The sequence below is a fragment of the Phyllobates terribilis genome, unplaced genomic scaffold (genome assembly GCF_046119375.1).
Source record: "Phyllobates terribilis strain yellow unplaced genomic scaffold, ASM4611937v1 Scaffold_1__5_contigs__length_1240528914, whole genome shotgun sequence".
NCBI classification, from domain to species: Eukaryota; Metazoa; Chordata; class Amphibia; order Anura; family Dendrobatidae; genus Phyllobates; species Phyllobates terribilis.
In genome coordinates this window covers 1220680355-1220698775 of record NW_027362761.1, presented here as the reverse complement: position 1 = coordinate 1220698775, position 18421 = coordinate 1220680355, and the positions used below count along the sequence as shown (strand labels likewise).

Here is an 18421-nt window from a genome sequence, read left to right as displayed (position 1 = left end):
AATAGTGACCACAACATTATACAATTCCACATGTGCTTCAGTAGGGTGCCCAGCAAGGGAGTCACAAAAACACTGAACTTCAGGAGGGCAAAGTTTGATCAGCTAAGAGATGCCCTTCACCTTATAGACTGGGATAGTATCTTTAGTAATAGGAGCACGGATAGAAAATGGGAAATTTTCAAAACAGTCCTACATAGTCACTGTAGAAGGTACATACCTTATGGGAATAAAAGGGCTAGGAATAGGAGGAAGCCAATGTGGCTAAATAAGGTAGTCAAGAGGGCAATGAAAAACAAAAAAAGGGCTTTCGGTAAACTTAAACAAGAAGGCAGCGAGGAAGCGCTAATATCTTATAGGGAAAAAAACATAATCTGTAAGAAACAAATAAGAATAGCAAAAGAGGAGACAGAGAGACTAATTGCCAAAGAAAGTAAAACGAATCCCAAACTGTTCTTTAACTATATAAACAGTAAAAGGATGAAAACTGATGGAGTTGGCCCATTGAAAAATAACCTGGGTAAAATCATAGAGGGTGATGAGGGTAAAGCAAAACCTACTCAATAGCTTCTTCTCCACTGTTTTCACAAAAGAAAACAATTTATCGGAGGAAATGCAGAGTGATAAAGTAAACCCTGCGCTAAATATCACCCACCTAACCCAGGAGGAAGTTCAGAAACGCCTAAATAATATCAAAATAGACAAGTCACCAGGCCCAGATGGCATACACCCTCGGGTACTAAAAGAATTAAGTAATGTGATAGACAGACCGCTGTATCTTATATTCAAGCACTCTTTATGGACAGGGACTGTCCCACTAGACTGGCGCCAAGCAAATGTGGTACCAATATTCAAAAAGGGGTCTAAAAGTGACCCTGGGAACTATAGACCAGTCAGCTTAACGTCTGTTGTGGGTAAATTGTTTGAAGGATTTCTTAGAGATGCTATTGTAGAATATCTTAATGATAATAACTGTCTAACTGCATATCAACATGGATTCATGAGGGATCGCTCCTGCCAAACAAACCTGATTGCCTTCTACGAGGAGGTGAGCTCACAGCTGGACCGGGGAGAGTCAGTGGATGTTGTATACCTTGACTTCTCCAAAGCGTTTGATACCGTGCCACACAAAAGGTTGGTATATAAAATGAGAATGCTTGGTCTGGGGGATAATGTGTGCAAGTGGGTAAATAGCTGGCTGAGTGATAGAAAGCAGAGGGTGGTTATCAATGGAGTAAGCTCAGGGTGTGTCAGGGTTACTAGCGGGGTGCCTCAAGGGTCTGTCTTGGGCCCTATATTATTTAATATATTTATTAATGATCTAGTGGAAGGGTTGCATAGTAAAATAGCAATATTTGCAGATGATACTAAACTTTGTAAAGTAGTTAATACAGATGAGGATAGGGCACAGCTACAGAAGGATTTAGATAAATTGGGGAGTTGGGCCAAAAAATGGCAAATGGGGTTCAATGCCGATAAATGTAAGGTCATGCACATGGGAAAGAAAAACAGCAGTCACCCATACATATTAAATGGGAAACCGTTGGGGAAATCTGACATGGAGAAGGACCTGGGCGTCTTGGTTAATAGCAAATTAAATTGGAGTGCCCAGTGTCAGGCAGCAGCTGCGAAGGCAAATAGAGTCATGGCATGCATCAGAAGAGGAATAGGAGCATGTGATGAGAACATTGTTCTTCCTCTGTATAAAGCGCTGGTAAGGCCGCACTTAGAATATTGTGCACAGTTCTGGGCTCCGGTGCTCAGGAAAGACATATTGGAGCTAGAGAGGGTACAAAGGAGGGCGACTAAGGTAATAAAGGGAATGGAGGGACTAGAATACCCAGAGAGGTTGGCAAAATTAGGCCTATTTACGTTGGAAAAGAGAAGGCTTAGGGGAGACCTCATAAACATGTATAAATACATCAGGGGGCAGTACAGAGATCTCTCCCATGACCTGTTTATACCAAGGATGGTGACAAAGACGAGAGGGCACACTATGCGTCTGGAGGAAAGGAGGTTCCTGCACCAGCATAGAAGGGGATTCTTTACGGTCAGAGCCGTGAGACTCTGGAACTCTCTGGGAGAGGAAGTGGTGATGTCCAACTCACTTAACGAGTTCAAGAGAGGCCTGGACGCCTTTCTTGAGAACAATAAAATTACATCTTATGCTTAGTTAATTAATCCAGGGATTTAATCTGACTGCCAGATTGGTGTCGGAAAGTGAATTTTTCCTCAATGATGTAAATTGGCCTATACCGCATGTTTTTTTGTTGCCTTCCCCTGCATCAACGCTGCGGAATAGCTGCAGTGCACAAGAAATAGGCTGAACTGGATGGACGATTGTCTTTTTTCGGCCTTATAAACTATGAAATTATAAACTATGAAACTATGAAGACCTCATCCGCATCGTCTCTGCTACGCCTCCGTCAAGGAAATCTCACCGTGGGCCAATATGCCATACGGTTCCGTACCCTTGCTTCGGAGTTGGCCTGGGATAACGACGCTCTGGTGTCTGTCTTCTGGGAGGGTCTGTCCGGCCGTATTAAAGATGAACTCGCCGGTCGGGACATTCCTACCACTCTCGACGACTTAATAACACTTGCCACCCGGATTGACATCCGGTTCCAGGAGCGCGCCAAAGAGGTCACCCGTGAGAGGAGGTTTCCACGTCTAGCCCCCACCTTCCAGAAACCCGTCACTCCCTCCGTTACTCCCCAGGCACACTCACCTGAGCCTATGCAGGTTGACCAGACCAAAATGGTCAAAACCCGTCAAGACTTACGCCGTGCCGAGGGGAGCTGCTTCTACTGTGGCAGTAAGGAGCACCGGATCCGTACCTGCCCGGAGAGATCGGGAAACGCCTGTGTCTAGGATCGCTCAGAGAGGTCGTTCTAGACAAGAATAAACCCTCTCCATCTCTGCTGCTGTCAGTCTCTATCATCTGCGGGGAGAACCGTTATTTTGATCTAGCACAACTTGACTCTGGAGCTGCCGGGAATCTCATTTCTCAGTCCCTGGTAGAAAAATACCGCATTCCCACCAAACCTCTGGCTGTACCCTTATCTGTCGCTGCCATGGTTTGGGGCCTCTTACCACGTCCCATCCAACTCATCACCGAATCCATTACTCTGCAGGTGGGAATGCTGCACTCTGAGAGCATCTTCCTTCATGTTCTGCCTGGACTCCCTCACGCCCTCCTGCTAGGCCTACCTTGGCTCCAGAAACATGCACCCGTGCTTGACTGGCAGACCGGAGAAGTCCTTCACTGGGGACAGGACTGCCATAAGACTTGTTTGGTTCCCGTCCATCCCGTCCGTCCTTCTCCTACCCAAGCTAATCTACCTGGACTTCCGATTCCTTATTGGTCATATGCTGATGTCTTTAATAAAAAGGAGGCAGAGACATTACCCCCTCATAGACCATACGACTGCCCAATCGACCTGTTACCCGGTACTACTCCTCCCCGTGGGTGTATTTACCCATTGTCCGCTGCTGAGACCCGGTCTATGTCTGAATATATTGAGGAGAATCTGGCCCGGGGATTTATCCGGAAATCTACCTCCCCGGCGGGAGCAGGCTTCTTCTTCGTTAAAAAGAAGGACGGCTCTCTCCGTCCCTGTATAGACTATAGAGGTCTTAACCAGATCACGGTGAAGAATAAATACCCCCTTCCGCTCATTCCGGAATTATTTGACCGTCTGAGGGGGGCTAGAATCTTCACCAAACTGGACCTCCGTGGGGCGTATAACCTGGTCCGTATCCGTCAGGGGGATGAATGGAAGACGGCATTCAACACCCGGGACGGCCACTATGAATATCTGGTAATGCCCTTTGGTCTCTGTAACGCTCCCGCCGTCTTTCAAGAGTTGGTCAATGACATCTTCCGTGACCTTCTCTACTCCTGCGTAGTGGTGTACATGGACGACATCTTGGTCTTCTCTCTGGATCTCCAGACTCACCGGAGGGATGTTCGTCAGGTCCTGCTCAGGCTCAGGCAGAACCACCTCTACGCTAAATATGAGAAGTGCCTCTTTGAGCAGACCTCGCTTCCGTTTTTGGGCTACATAATTTCTCAGACCGGCCTACGAATGGATCCTGAGAAACTGTCTGCCATCGAGAAGTGGCCTCGACCAGAGGGGTTGAAGGCTATTCAGCGGTTCCTGGGCTTCGCCAACTACTACCGCCTCTTCATATCGCACTTCTCTTCCCGGACTGCCCCAATTTCCGCGCTCACCCGTAAGGGCACTAATCCCAGAGAATGGCCGCCCGAAGCAGAGGAAGCCTTTCTTTCCTTAAAACAGGCTTTCTCTTCCGCCCCGGTGCTGCATCGCCCGGACGGCAACAAGCAGTTCTTCCTGGAAGTTGACGCCTCCTCCTCCGGAGCCGGAGCGGTACTTACCCAAAAATCGTCTTCCGGGAGAATGGTAACTTGCGGCTTCTTCTCCAAACTCTTCTCCTCTTCTGAGCGCAACTATTCTATAGGAGACCGAGAGTTATTGGCCATTAAGCTGGCATTGGAGGAGTGGTGTTACCTGCTCGAGGGGGCTCTTCACCCGGTAATAATTTACACTGACCACAAGAACTTGGCTTACCTTCAGAGTGCCCAGAGACTTAACCCACGCCAAGCCCGGTGGTCCTTGTTTTTTGCTCGCTTTGATTTTGTTCTTCATTTTCGCCCGGCTGACAAAAACATCAAAGCGGACGCCTTGTCCCGATCCTTTCTGGTGTCTGTTCTCGAGGAGGAACCTAAACACATCATCGATCCCGCCAGAGTAATGCAGGTGGCTCCCGTGAGTCTAAATCGTCTCCCTCCCGGTAAGACGTTCGTAATGGTACCTCATCGGGAGAAGATCCTACACTGGGGTCACTCGTATAAACTAGCTGGCCACGCCGGTCAGAAAAAAACCCTCCAGCTTATTACCCGGCACTACTGGTGGCCTACCCTGCACAAGGACGTAATAGACTTTGTTTCTGCCTGTGTGTCCTGCGCCCCCAACAAGGTTCCGAGACACCTGCCAGCCGGTCGCCTCCTTCCGCTTCCTGTACCTGCTGCCCCCTTGCAGCATATAGCTATGGACTTCATTACAGATCTCCCTGTCTCTGCCGGTTGTGCGGTCATTTGGGTGGTCGCTGACCGCTTTTCCAAAATGGCTCATTTCATTCCCCTGCCAGGCTTCCCGTCTGCACCCGAGCTGGCTGAAGACTTTATCCGCCACATCTTCCGTCTTCATGGCCTGCCTCTCCACATCGTGTCGGATCGTGGGGTTCAGTTCACCTCACGCTTCTGGAGAGCCACATGTAAACTGCTAGACGTCACCCTGGACTTCTCCTCCGCTTAACATCCTCAGTCCAATGGTCAAGTGGAGCGGATCAATCAGATCCTGACCAGTTACCTCCGGCACTTCGTTAATGCCCACCATTCAGACTGGGTGGATCTCCTGCCATGGGCCGAATTCTCTTAATCACGAGAGCGAATCTTCCTCCAAATCCCCGTTTTTTGTAGTCTTCGGTCAGCATCCTCGGATCCCATTTCCCGTCTCCACCTCGGTGGATAATCCGGCTGCGGAATCTCGAGTTAGCAAAGTTTCCTCCATTTGGGAGAGTACCCGATCCGCACTCCTTCAGTCGTCCGAGCGGATGAAAAAACACGCTGACAAAAAATGCCTGGATCCTCCTCAATTCCGTCCTGGAGAGAAAGTCTGGCTCTCGTCCAAGTATGTCCGGCTCAAGGTTCCTTCCTACAAGTTAGGGCCTTGGTTCATCGGCCCACTGGAAGTTATCAAACAGATCTACCTGGTGGCCTTTAAATTGAAACTCCCGGCCAACTTACGGATCCCTAACTCCTTCCATGTATCTCTCCTCAAACCCGTGGTACTTAACTCTTTTTCCAAGTCTACAGGTACGCCTCCTGCTCCGGTTTCCGCTGAGAACGAGTTTGAGGTAGAGAACATTCTGGCCACCAAAAGGGTAAGAGGAAAAAAACTTTTTTCTGGTAGATTGGAAGGGGTTTGGTCCTGAGGAGAGAACGTGGGAGCCCCGGTAGAACATCCATGCCCCTCTAATCCTTGATAAATTTCTCTCTGGCCTAAAAAAGGGGGGGCCTAAAGGGGGGGGTACTGTAGCGTCGGCGTCCCTGCCTCCTGCTAGGCAGGGACGCTGTTCCCCTCACCTCTCCGCTCCATGCCCGGCGTCTTCCTCCCGCTCTGCTGGCAGCGCGCGCTGCTTCCCGGCCACGGTGCTTAGGGTGCGCGCGCGCTCCCCCTCTCTTAAAGGGGCCGCGCGCGCCGTCCTAAGGAGTCCCTGGCCAATGGCCGGAGGACTTCACCATATATAAGGCACCTCCTCCAAAATGGAGGTGCCCGAGCAATGTTGTAGCACAGTTCATCACTCTGCTTCAGCCCTCAGGTCCGTTTCCAGTTACCTGCCAGTTACCTGCCAGTTTCCTGCCAGTTTCCTGTCTGATACCTGCCTGACTCTTGTCTACCTGCTGCTTATCCTGCGGTCCGACAGTCTGCCTACCAGCCCTGCCAGTCTGTCTATGGATCCGTCTGCCCGCTCACCTGGGAGCGCACATCTGCTACCTGCCTGCTAGCCTACCTGGAGGCTTCGCCGTCACGTGCTGTGACCACCTGCCTGTCCAGAGACTCTTGCCCGCTCATCTGGGAGCGCTCACCTGCTGCCTGTCTGCTAGCCTACCTGGAGGCTCCGCCGTCACGAACTGTGACCACCTGCCTGTCCAGAGACTCTTGCCCGCTCACCTGGGAGCGCTCACCTGCTACCTGTCTGCTAGCCTACCTGGAGGCTCCGCCGTCACGTGCTGTGACCACCTGCCTGTCCAGAGACTCTTGCCCGCTCACCTGGGAGCGCTCACCTGCTACCTGCCTGCTAGCCTACGGGGAGGCTCCGCCGTCACGTGCTGTGACCACCTGCCTGTCCAGAGACTCTTGCTTGCTCACCTGGGAGCGTCCACCTGCTACCAGCCTGCTAGCCTACCTGGAGGCTCTGCCGTCACTTGCCGTGACCACCCGCCTGTCAAGAGACTGTCCCGGTCACTTGCTGTGATCCCCTGCCCGTTTACCCAGAGACTGTCCCGGTCACTTGCCGTGACCTGCTGCCCGCTTACCCAGAGACTGTCCCAGTCCCTTGCCGTGACCACCTGCCTGTTTACCCAGAGACTGTCCCTGTCACTTGCTGTGACTACCTACCCGTCTTCCCTGGGCGCCACCCGCTTCCTTACAAGGACCGACCCCTTGTATAGTAGCTCAGAGGTTCCGCCTCCCAGACCCGTTACAGTACCATCTATAGCGCATGAAATTATCTCCTGTTCTTCCTCCTCTTCTTCGTCATTGTCACACCATCCACATTGGGATGAGATGAACCTGGGCTGTGTGTAATCACCCTGTATGGTTACTTGCTCCAACTCATCATGCTCTGCCTGCAATGGATCCTCTTTAATTGTGAGCAGAGAGTGTTTCAGAAAACAGAGAAATGGGATGGTGATGCTAATTATGGCGTCATCGCCGCTCACCATCTCGGTGGAGTCCTCAAAGTTTTGGAGGATGGTGCATGTCTTTGACATCCATGTCCACTCCTGAGGTCTTATGTGTGGAGTCAGAACTGAAAACCGATGGCCTTGTTAATTCTGGTAGTCAACAACTGCCCTCTTCTGCTCACAAATCCTTCCCAACATCTGCAATGTAGAGTTCCAATGAGTGGGAACATCACACACAAGTCAGTGAGCCGGAAGCTGCAAATGCTAAAATGGGCACTCAGGCTTCATACTTTGACAAGCAGATATGGCAGCTCTGGGTAGGTTTTGAGAAACCGCTGAACCACGAGGTTAAACACATGGGCCAGGCATGGTACATGTGTGAGCTCACCTTGCCTCAGAGCCACCACCAGGTTCCGGCCATTGTCATACATGACCATGCCTGTCTGTAAATTCAGCAGTGTCAACAACATATCTGCCTGCTCTTTCAGAGCTGTGCACAACTCTTCAGCATTGTGCAGTTTGTCACCTAAGCATATTAGCTTCAACACAGCCTGTTGCCGCATGTCTGAGGTAGTGCTGCTGTGCTTCCAGCTTGTGAATGATGTGATCATTTCGGAGATGGAGGCTGAAGATGAGGAGGATGAGGTGAGGTGCTGTAGACTGTGGGGGCAACCCTAATTGACCTAGTGCCTGCAATCCTTGGCGTCGGGAGGACATATTTCGTCTCAAGGTCCGACTGGGACCTGGCTTCCACTATGTTAACCCAGTGTGCCATCAGTGAGATGTACATTCCCTGCCCACAAGCATTTGTCCCAAGTAACTGCATTGTTGAGGGTACGGTTAATGTTGTGGGACACATGCTTGTGTCATGCGGGGACGGCACACCAGGGGAGATAGTGGCGGCTGGGGACCGAGTACTGAGGGTCGGCTGCTGCCATCAGGTTGCGGAAAGCTTCCGTCTCCACGAGCCTAAAAGGCAGCATTTTGAGAGCAAGCAGTCACGAAATATGTGAATTTAGAAGTGTGGCCTGTGGGGCGTTGGCTGCGTAATTGCGCTTGCGTTCCAAGGACTGGGGTAGGGACAACGAAACGCTGCGCTGAGACAAGGACGTGGACGTGCTTGCTGATGGTGCTAATTGAGAGTGTGCAATGACAGGTGCAGGGCAGGAGGCATATTTGCATGCACCATGGGCAGAGGATTGGATTGCATGCACAACAGCAGAAGAAGCAGTGGTGCCACCCACAGACACTGTTCCTGGACCCTGGGGTTCGACCGACAAAGTTGGGTGCTTTGGTGACATGTGCCTAAGCATGCTGGTGGTGGTCAGGCTGGTAGTTTTGCTACCCCTGCTGGTGCTGGCCTGGCAGGTGGTGCAAATGGCCCTTTTGGGGTTATCGACAGAGTCTTTAAAAACAACCAGACTCGATAAGAAATAACTGTTGTACTGGCAACTTGCTTCATGTCGGTGTTACGAGAAATGGTTGCCTGCCTTCTGTCTGCGGCCACCACACTGTTTCTTCCTGCCTGTTGAGGTGCTATGCCTCCCTCCCCCTATGTGCTGTTGTCCTCGCTCTGTATGTCCCCCTGCCAGGTTAGGTCAGTTACTATAACATCAACCACCTCGTCTTCCACTTCTGCACCCTGGTCCTCCTCCTGACTTTCTGGCAGTCGTGTCTCATCTTCGTCCACCTCTTTTTACAGTTTCCCTTCATCGCCTTCGTGTGACCCACTTCAAGTCGACCGGGCAAGAGGCCTGAATCTATAAATGGAAAAGTGAACATCTCTTTGAAGTGTCCAAGTGTGGGATCAGTTGTCTACGGGCACTCTGCATGCTGGGAGGAAGGAGGATCAGGGTGAGGAATATGCGGTCCAGACTCACAGCTTCTGAGACTTGACCATGTGAAAGACAGGGTGGTGGTGGTTGTGGCAAAGTTACTGGAAGCATTATCCACTATCCAGCCAACAACCTTTTGACACTGCTCTGGGTTCAATTGTGTTGTGCTGCGATCCTCTAGTAATTGGGACAGGAAGGTCGGGTGAGAAGATGTGGGTGTTTGTTGTGGCACAATTTCAGCTTGCCCATGACCTTGGTCTCTGCAAGCACCCTCACGTCCAGTTCCCATCCCTTGCCACTCGCCTTGCCCATTTTAAATGGAGTACAATATTTTCCACGTTCACTACAAATGGCTAAATTTGGAGCTAACATATATGTGATTCGTGTAACGGACAAACCACAGTTTAAATAGATGGATTTTTAGCGCTGTAATATGGAAAGGATCTGGCTGTATTCTGCAGTGCCAACAAGCAAATGGAGCAGAAAAACTGTGTTTTCTGGATTGCTTTTTAAGCAAATAATTAGAATTATCCAAAAAAAAATTATTTCTGGCCCCTGATACCTGATAGTTTTGATATTTTTATTTTCCATCTCAAAAAGATTTCCGTGTTTTTTTCATTAGATTTGTACAGATTATGGGTGATATTAAAGGGAAAAAAAATCTGAAATGATTCATTTTGGTAGGACAAAACCTTAGCATTTAAAAAAAGGGTGTGGAGGAGTGAATGAGTATGCATGCTCACCACTGCTCGATTCTCAATCGAGCATCGGGGTGCATGGGTGAGCTCATTACTCGATCAAGTATCACGGGTGCTCGAGAGCAATGCCAATGCACAGCCATTAAACATGCTGAGTTTAGCTGCCATACAAAGTCATGCCGTTGGCTGCTAGCATTACTGTGATCTGACTGCGGCCTCTCATCATGGGGTCTAATATAAGACCAGGTGAGGCAATGCTTGGCAGACTGTCCTCTACTTGCATTCAGTGTAGGAATAGCTGGTGGAGGATGGATAGCTTTGTATTAGAGGCATATAGGCAGGGTTTAATAATTGCTATAATTGCAGGACTTGTATACTGCTTCTGCAACATTAAAACATAAAATAGTCCTTTTCAGGGCTACACACAGTCATTTCTCTAGTAAAACAGCTGTTTTGCTTCTCTAGTAAAACCGCTGTTAGGGGCAGCCCACATACTCTGAAATTTCTCCCAGCCAATATCAGGGAGGCATCAGGTATTTAAGGCACCCTCCCCAGTAGGATGTGCTTGAAAACCCCCCCTTAGTTATTTAGTGTTTGTGTAACAAGTCTGTTACCTGGTCCCTGTCCCTGAACCTGTTCCTGAAATCTGTGTTGTCTGAATTTGAACCTGTTCCTGACACCTGTACTGTCTAAAACAGCACTAATGTCCATCCTGTCCGGTAACACAGAATCCGTATTGTCTGTACCGGCTCTGATACCTGTTCTACCAGTTATCTAAATCCTGTCCTGCTAGTGGCTTTGAGCTGCTGTATCGGGGACTGCACTTGGAGTGGTACCTGGCGGCTAACTGTGGCACAAAGCTAACACCACCATCAGGACCTCTAGTGAAAATCAGGTAGCCATTTAGCCATGCCCTTCCAGGGTAAGCCTCGATCATGATACAGTGGGTCCACAATCTACCAATGTGATAGAACAACTGGTGGAGGAGGGATAGTTTTGGATTAAAGGCATATTGGCAGGGTTTATTGCCTTACAGTCCTTCTATATGTTTACTGATACTGCAGTCTTTTTTCAGGGCTACATATTTTCTTTTCCAATTTAAAGTTTGCATGCTTGTATTATATACCTAATATAAAATGCACAAGTCATGCGGTAAGGGATGGGGCAGTGGGTGTGCTGCTGATGGTGCACGCAATGGCAGAGGTAGTGGGCCTGGTGAAACTATACTTGCTGTGGGAGCACACCAAACATGCTAATCCACAAAACTTAGCTCCCTGTATCACTTTGTAGGGGGACTCAGGACTCCACTCTTGAAACCAGAACAGTGCAAACATGTGGTCAGTTGGATGGCAGATATTACTTTCAGTACGTGTTACGGGTCCGGGTGGTGGAACCTCTGTGCTTCGGTGCAAATGACTATTTGGTCCGACCGATGTCACACGGCGGCTTAGTCGACTCCTTGAACCAGTGAGCAACCGGGCAGGTGGACCAGGTGCCACTCTGGGACAGACCTTGTGTGAGAGCAGGTGACTCCCATGGGTCAGATGGCAGGAACTGACCGGTGCAGCGGATGAGCACGGCAGGCAAGATGGCGGGTGGTCCAGGTAGATAACCAGGCAGGTACGGCTAATAGCCTGACAGGTGCTCCTGGTAGGCAAGCAGACAGGCACGATAGCTTATTTTGCAGGTGCTCCGGGCTGATGGTCTGGCGGGCCCGGCAGGTAACTGGCAGGTGCTCCAGGTAGACAGGCTGGTGGGCATGACTGGTAACTGGCAGACTGGAGGGCAGAACTAAAGACAGACTGGCGGGCTGGACTGTAGACAGACTGGTGGGCTGGACTGACAGGCAGTGGGACCAGAGGGCTGAAGCAAGTGTTAGCACACGGAACAACAACCTTGCACAGGCACCTCCCTATTGGAGGAGGTGCTTTAAATAGGGGAAGTCCTCCGGCCATTGGCTGGGGAGTAAGAGAGAGGGAGCATGCGCCCTAAGAAGAGTGCCCGGGAAGCTGTGCGCAGTGCATGCCACAGAAGCTAGAGGACGGAAGCCGGAAGACGCCAGACCAGGACCGTGGCGGTGAGGGGAACAGTGTCTCTGCCCGGCAGGAGGCAGAGACTCCGATGCTACAGTATATTACTCAACACCACTCATCTTCCACATTTTCTAGACTCACGAGCAAAGAGCCTGGACCACATAATCTTCAACCTGATCCTCCTTTCTCCCTCCATGGTGAGTCCCAGAAGACAAATTATCCAATACTCGGACACTCCGAGAAGATCTTTACATTTCCATTTATTGATTCTAGCCTCTCACCCTTCATGTTTCAAGAGGGATATGAGGAGATCATATGTAGTGATACAGAAATATTTGAGCAGCCACAGAAGAAGAAGAAGACAACAGTGGGGAACAGTATTTAGAACCTCAAGAGGTAGATGATGATGAAACAATTGCCAGCAAGTGATGTTGTGAAGTCAACAAGTCAGAATCACGAAGTGGAAGACACAGTGGTGGAGAATTATGTCACTGACCCTACCTGGTAAAAGTGCCATGCAAAGCAAGGACAGCACAACAGAGAGGTGGGATCCACCGCACTATAACAAGCAGGAAGAGGCAATGGGGTGGTCAGAGGGAGAAGGCAAGCAACTGTTCCCAGAGTACCCAAAACCAGCAAGTTCGCAGGCCAAGGTTTAGGTGTTCCCCAGTCTGGCTGTATTTTAAAGAAAGTGCACACGATAAAAGAATGGTCATTTGCAAACTGTGCCATACCAATATCAGCTGGGGTCAGAGCACTACAAGTTTGACCACCACCAGCATGCTCAGACACTTGTCATCAAAGCATCCGCTTAGGGACGACCACCTGGGTCCACAATCAGTGTCTGCGGATGACACCACTGCCTCTTACCCTGTGCTATGTGCTTGCCAATCCCGTGTCCAGGATGCAGGCACTGATGCCCTCTGCCATGCAATTGTGGAACCCCTGCGGGTCCAGTTGCCACAGCGGTACTACATCTCAGCCAGAGGTGTGGTACCCCACTCTCAGGTAAGGAGGGAGCAATACCCAGAACCCAAACACTCACATCCAACACAACGCCACTTCATAAGGGAAGGTTCAGATAGCTCCTAAGGGAGAGCACAGGCCTGGTCCCTGTTTGGAGAGTGGAACTAAGTAGAGGAGGTGGGTGGAGGAATTAGTTTAGGGGAGCACTGAAGGAAGAGTATAAAAGAAGGGTAGAAACATCTAGAAGGAGCCAGTCCTAGGTCCAGGGTCCCAGGAGAAGGAGTTCAGCCTGTGAGGACCGTGGGGGAGAGGGGCCCAGTCAGAGAGGCCCAGTAGGAGAGTGAAGAGAAAAGACCGGGGCAGTGAGGAGGGCTCTAGAGATAGAAGGGATCCTCGGGGCACGGCGAGTGCGGGATGCCACCCATGCACCCAAGTTCACGCTGATAGTGGAGGGATCAGGCCGCAGTAGGGGACTGGCCCCAGACTAATGGAGGACTACAAGACGCAGCTAGCAAACCGGACGTTGTGGTATCTTCAAGTGCCGTAACCAACAACCACACACATTTGTTGAAAAGGCGGCCATATAGTGCAAAGGCGACAGACCGGACGTCGCCCAATAAGGCCCAGGGCCACTGGCTGTGAGGTGCACGGCAAGAGAGAGAGAGAGCCAGCGCAGAGATAGAGATGACCTGGGAAGGTACATAAGAAAGGGGTCCCGTTCAAGTGCACCCAAGTTATCTGAGAGTTGGCTGGATCACTTTCCTGGAGGACACAGGACAACCGGGGAAGTGGAAAGCTGGAGCATCTTGATAACTGTAAGTAAATACTTGAAGACTGCTCCCCGCTGTGTCCTTCACTTCATTGCCTGCCTTGCACTACACCAACAACATCTACCTCATCAAGCATATCCAGTGTATCTGAACACCACCGGTGGCCACCTATAGCCGCATACCACTGGTGGCATCACAAAACTTTATTCCCCTTTTCTTTTTTCCCCAATTGACTTCCCATTTATTGACCACCCTTGGCCACGGACTGGGTCACTACCCCAAATAGAACAAACCAGTCCAGCTAATGAGTACCCCACGGCCCCAAGGGGCTAATCACAATGGTCATTGCACAATTGGAAGCGCCATCAGCAACCATGTTTTATTCCTCGTCCCAGGGCAGCATTTAGCTGTTTCTACTCCAGGCATTAGAACGCAAACGCAAATACCCAGTCACCCAAACTACAGGCCCAAACACTAAACGGCCACATTTCTAGACTGCTTTCCCTGAAAACGTTGCCATTTAGGCTTGTTGACAATGAGGCTTTCTACAACCTCATGACAGTGGCTGTCCCTCAGTACTTGCTCCCCAGTTGCCACTAAGTTTCCAGTTGTGCCGTCCCCTCTTTACACCAACACAAGTTCCATAACATCACTCGGTCCCTTACCAATGCCGTTACAAGGAATGTCCATTTAGAAACCGACACGTGGACAAGTGCTTGTGGCCAGGGACGATACATTTCCCTGACATAAGTTTTAAATGGTGATCAAACAACCCTTACTTTTAACTTTTCCAGGTTGTGTGTTATGCCTTCCTTCATAGTTTTTACAGGATGTGTGCGAGACCTGCCTCTATAATTCTCTTATAAATATATATGTTTTTCAGCCCTTGCACGTAATGCATAGGCTTTATCAGTCCTTAAAAAATGGAAAAAAGGTTTTCTGAGGTTCTCCTTTACGTGTCTTCCAGGGTGTATTGCAGTCCCTATTTCTAATTATTGGCAGCCCTTGCACTAGTGCATAGGCTTTGAGTCTAGGAGTCTCACTAAATAACAATTTGAACAGAATGTGTATGAGGTCCTCTTTTTTGTCTAATATAGGGTTTATCAGAGTCCCTCTTCCTTCTAATTTTTGGCAGTTCTTGCATTGTCCACATAGGCTTTGTGAGTTTCAGAGTCCACCTACAGAAATTAAATAGGATGTTTCTGACCATGTCACACAGACCACATGTCCAGATAGGGTAACAAAATTTTAAATTTACATTTAACAGTGATTACCGGTGGGTGTTGTTTTATTTCTCCCTCTACTATGTCTTATACTGCATTCACAGTCAACTGTGAAATACGGTAAGAGATGGCCCGGCTTTTAAGAGATGTGGAGGAAAGGTTTTTTTTTTCTCTCTTCTTAATTTTGCCTTATATACTAGTATACAGGAAAGAATGTTTCCTATCATTTTTTTGTAAAATCCATTTTATTTTCAGTTTTGTATGTTTTATTTTCAGTCCGTAAAAGTAGAGTAATACTCTGACAACATTCATCCCTTCAGAGATCTGGGAGTCAGAGATGCGTCCAGGCATCTTTCCCATGCTCATCCCATTCCATTTGAGTGGTGTTTCCATCTTTTTCAATGATTACCTTGCCTCTTCAGCCCTTCTGGTAGGGTCTTCCAGAAAAATGCTGTAGTTTCCCATTGACTTCCATTATACTCGGTACTCGAGTAGAACCTATCTGAGCATCTGACCTGCTCGATTCGAGTACCGAGCACTCGAGCATTTTAGTGGTCACTCATCACTAGTTTGTAGACTGTTTATATCCACTGTATATGAAACCATGTTATTCTTTTTTACGGACATTGGAATATTGGACAGCTCAACAATTTCATATATTTTTCTCTGTTTCCTGCAGACAGTGAGACCTGCGACCGATGTCCTGATGATGAGTGGCCGGATGAGAAGAAAGTGAAATGTGTCCCTAAATCCCATGAGTTTCTGTCCTATGAGGAGGATGAAATTGTAATTCTTTTTATATTTACATCTTTATTATTTTTCATTATTACCATTTTTATATTAGGAATTTTCATCCATTTCTGGGACAACCCAATTGTGAGGGCCAATAACCGCACTGTGAGCTTCATCCTCCTGGTCTCCATCTCGCTGAGTTTTCTCTGTGTCTTCTTCTTCCTTGGTCGTCCTGTGGACATCACCTGCTTACTGAGACAGACATCATTTGGGATATTCTTCTCTATTTCCCTATCTTCTGTCCTTGCAAAAACAATCACGGTCTGCATTGCCTTCAAAGCCACCAAACCAGGCAGCATCTGGAGGAAGTGGGTCGGTGTAAAGACATCAAATTATGTGGTGGGGATCTGCTCCTCAGTCCAAGTTCTCATCTGCATTGTTTGGATGACTGTTTGCTCTCCCTATCAGGAGTTGGACATGACTTCTTATACTGATAGGATCATCATTCAGTGTAATGAAGGCTCAGATGTCTGGTTCTACTCCATGTTGGGTTATCTGGGGCTCCTGGCAGCTATGAGCTTTGTTCTGGCTTTCATGGTCAGGACATTACCGGACAGCTTTAATGAGGCCAAGTACATCACCTTCAGCATGCTGATGTTCTGCAGTGTCTGGATTGCCATGATCCCGGCATATCTGAGCACCAGAGGGAAGAGCATGGTGGCTGTGGAGATATTCACCATATTGATCTCATGTGCTGGAATATTGTGCTGTATATTCTTCCCAAAATGTTATATGATACTTTTCAAAAAGGAGATAAATATTAGAAGACAAATGTAGAGAAAATATAACTATTACTATTCTGAATATTATAAATGTGAATTTATACAGAATAATAACAATAAAAAATAAATAGAAATAAACATTTAAATTAGTAAGAAATAATCTAAAACACCAAAATAAAAATTCTCTTATGGTTATGTAATAAAGTATTATATTATATATATATATATTTTTTGCTTTTGTCTCCTCCTATTAGAAAATACTGTTTCATCATTAGAGCTTCATAGTTTCCGGGTTTGGAGGCAACCAATCAACACATTTTTACCTATTAAATTAAGGCTGTAATGTTCTAGGTTTATATCGTCATAATAATTTCTCTGATTTGAATCAGCAGTTTTGTTATTATCAGCTTATATTACAGCATATCGCTTGCTTTAATACCTCTGGTGATGCTGGAGGAAGAAGAGTCTTGGTGTCTTTCCGGTTGCCGAGCCCTTATCTCCTGAGTGACATTCGGCAGAGCTTCTGATGTCACTAGCTGAGCCCAAATCTCTTGGATTTGTTGGTCGTTTGTGGGCTCTCGGCTTGTGATGTGGAGCCACAATCACATGTACATGAAAACAGAGATGAGTTAACGTGTTATAGGTGTGATTTGCGTCCTTACACTTAATGGTTTTAACCCTCTAAGGACAGAGAAATTTTTCATTTTTGGCCTTTCATTTTTCCCTCCTCTTCTTCCAAAAGCCGTAACGTTTCTATTTTCCCACTGACAAAACCATGTGCGGGCTTCTTTTTTGAGGCACTTGTACGTTTCATTGGCATAATTATTTTATCTACAGTTTACTGGAAAATGAAAAGAAATTCCAAGTGAAGTCAAAATGCCGAAAAAAAATGCATTTCCACAATTGTCTTTTTAGGTTTTGTTTTTTAAGTGTTTATTTTTAAGTAAAAATGACCTGGAAATGTGATTGTCCAGATCAGTACAATTACAATGATGCTAAACTTACATTTTGTTTTAATCAAATGGTGAAAAAAAATTGTAAAAACCCCCGAAAATTTAGCTTGATTTAGCTTGGTTTCCAAAACCTGTAATATTTGTGTGAGGGATTTTTTTTGCATGGTGACCAGTTTTTTTTATTGGTGCTCTTTTCTGGCAGGTCTGAGGCTTTGATTGCTTTTTATTGCATGTTTTTGTGTAGTTGAGGCAACCAAAAACCTGCTATTCTGGCATTTTGACATTTATTTCTCTTTACAGTTTTTATAGATTGGGTTAATCTTATTTTTTCATAGATCAGACTTTTCTAAACACGTTGATACCAAATATGTGTGCATTTTTTAAAATTATATACAGTGGGTACGGAAAGTATTCAGACCCATTTAAATTTTTCACTCTTTGTTTCATTGCAGCCATTTGGTAAATTCTAAAATGTATATATTTTTTTCTCATTAAAGTACACTCTGCACCCCATCTTGACTGAAAAAAAACAGAAATGTTGAAATTTTTGCAAATTTATTAAAAAAGGAAAACTGAAATATCACGTGATCATAAGTATTCAGACCCTTTGCTTAGTATTGAGTGGAAGCCCCCTTTTGAACTAGTACATCCATGAGTCTTCTTGGGAATGATGCAACAAGTTTTTCACACCTGGATTTGGGGGTCCTCTGCCATTCTTCCGTGCAGATCCTCTCCAGTTCCGTCAGGTTGGATGGTGAACGTTGGTGGACAGCCATTTTCATGTCTCTCCAGAGATGCTCAATTTGCTCAATTGGGTTTAGGTCAGGGCTCTGGCTGGGCCAGTCAAGAATGGTCACAGAGTTGTTCGAAAGCCACACCTTTGTTATTTTAGCTACATAGTTACATAGTTACATAGTTAGTAAAGCCGAATAAAGACTTG

At 47.6% G+C, this 18421-nt stretch overlaps 1 protein-coding gene across 1 annotated transcript in view; it reads left to right on the top strand.

Moving 5' to 3' along the window:
* The window catches only part of LOC141229717 (vomeronasal type-2 receptor 26-like), a 133789-nt gene extending 117206 nt beyond the window's left edge, over positions 1-16583 (top strand). Inside the window, exon 3 of the mRNA XM_073667511.1 lies at positions 15694-16583. Within this exon, the coding sequence (XP_073523612.1) occupies positions 15694-16583 (890 nt within the window). The remainder of the gene's footprint in view (positions 1-15693) is intronic.
* The last annotated feature ends 1838 nt before the right edge of the window (positions 16584-18421 follow it).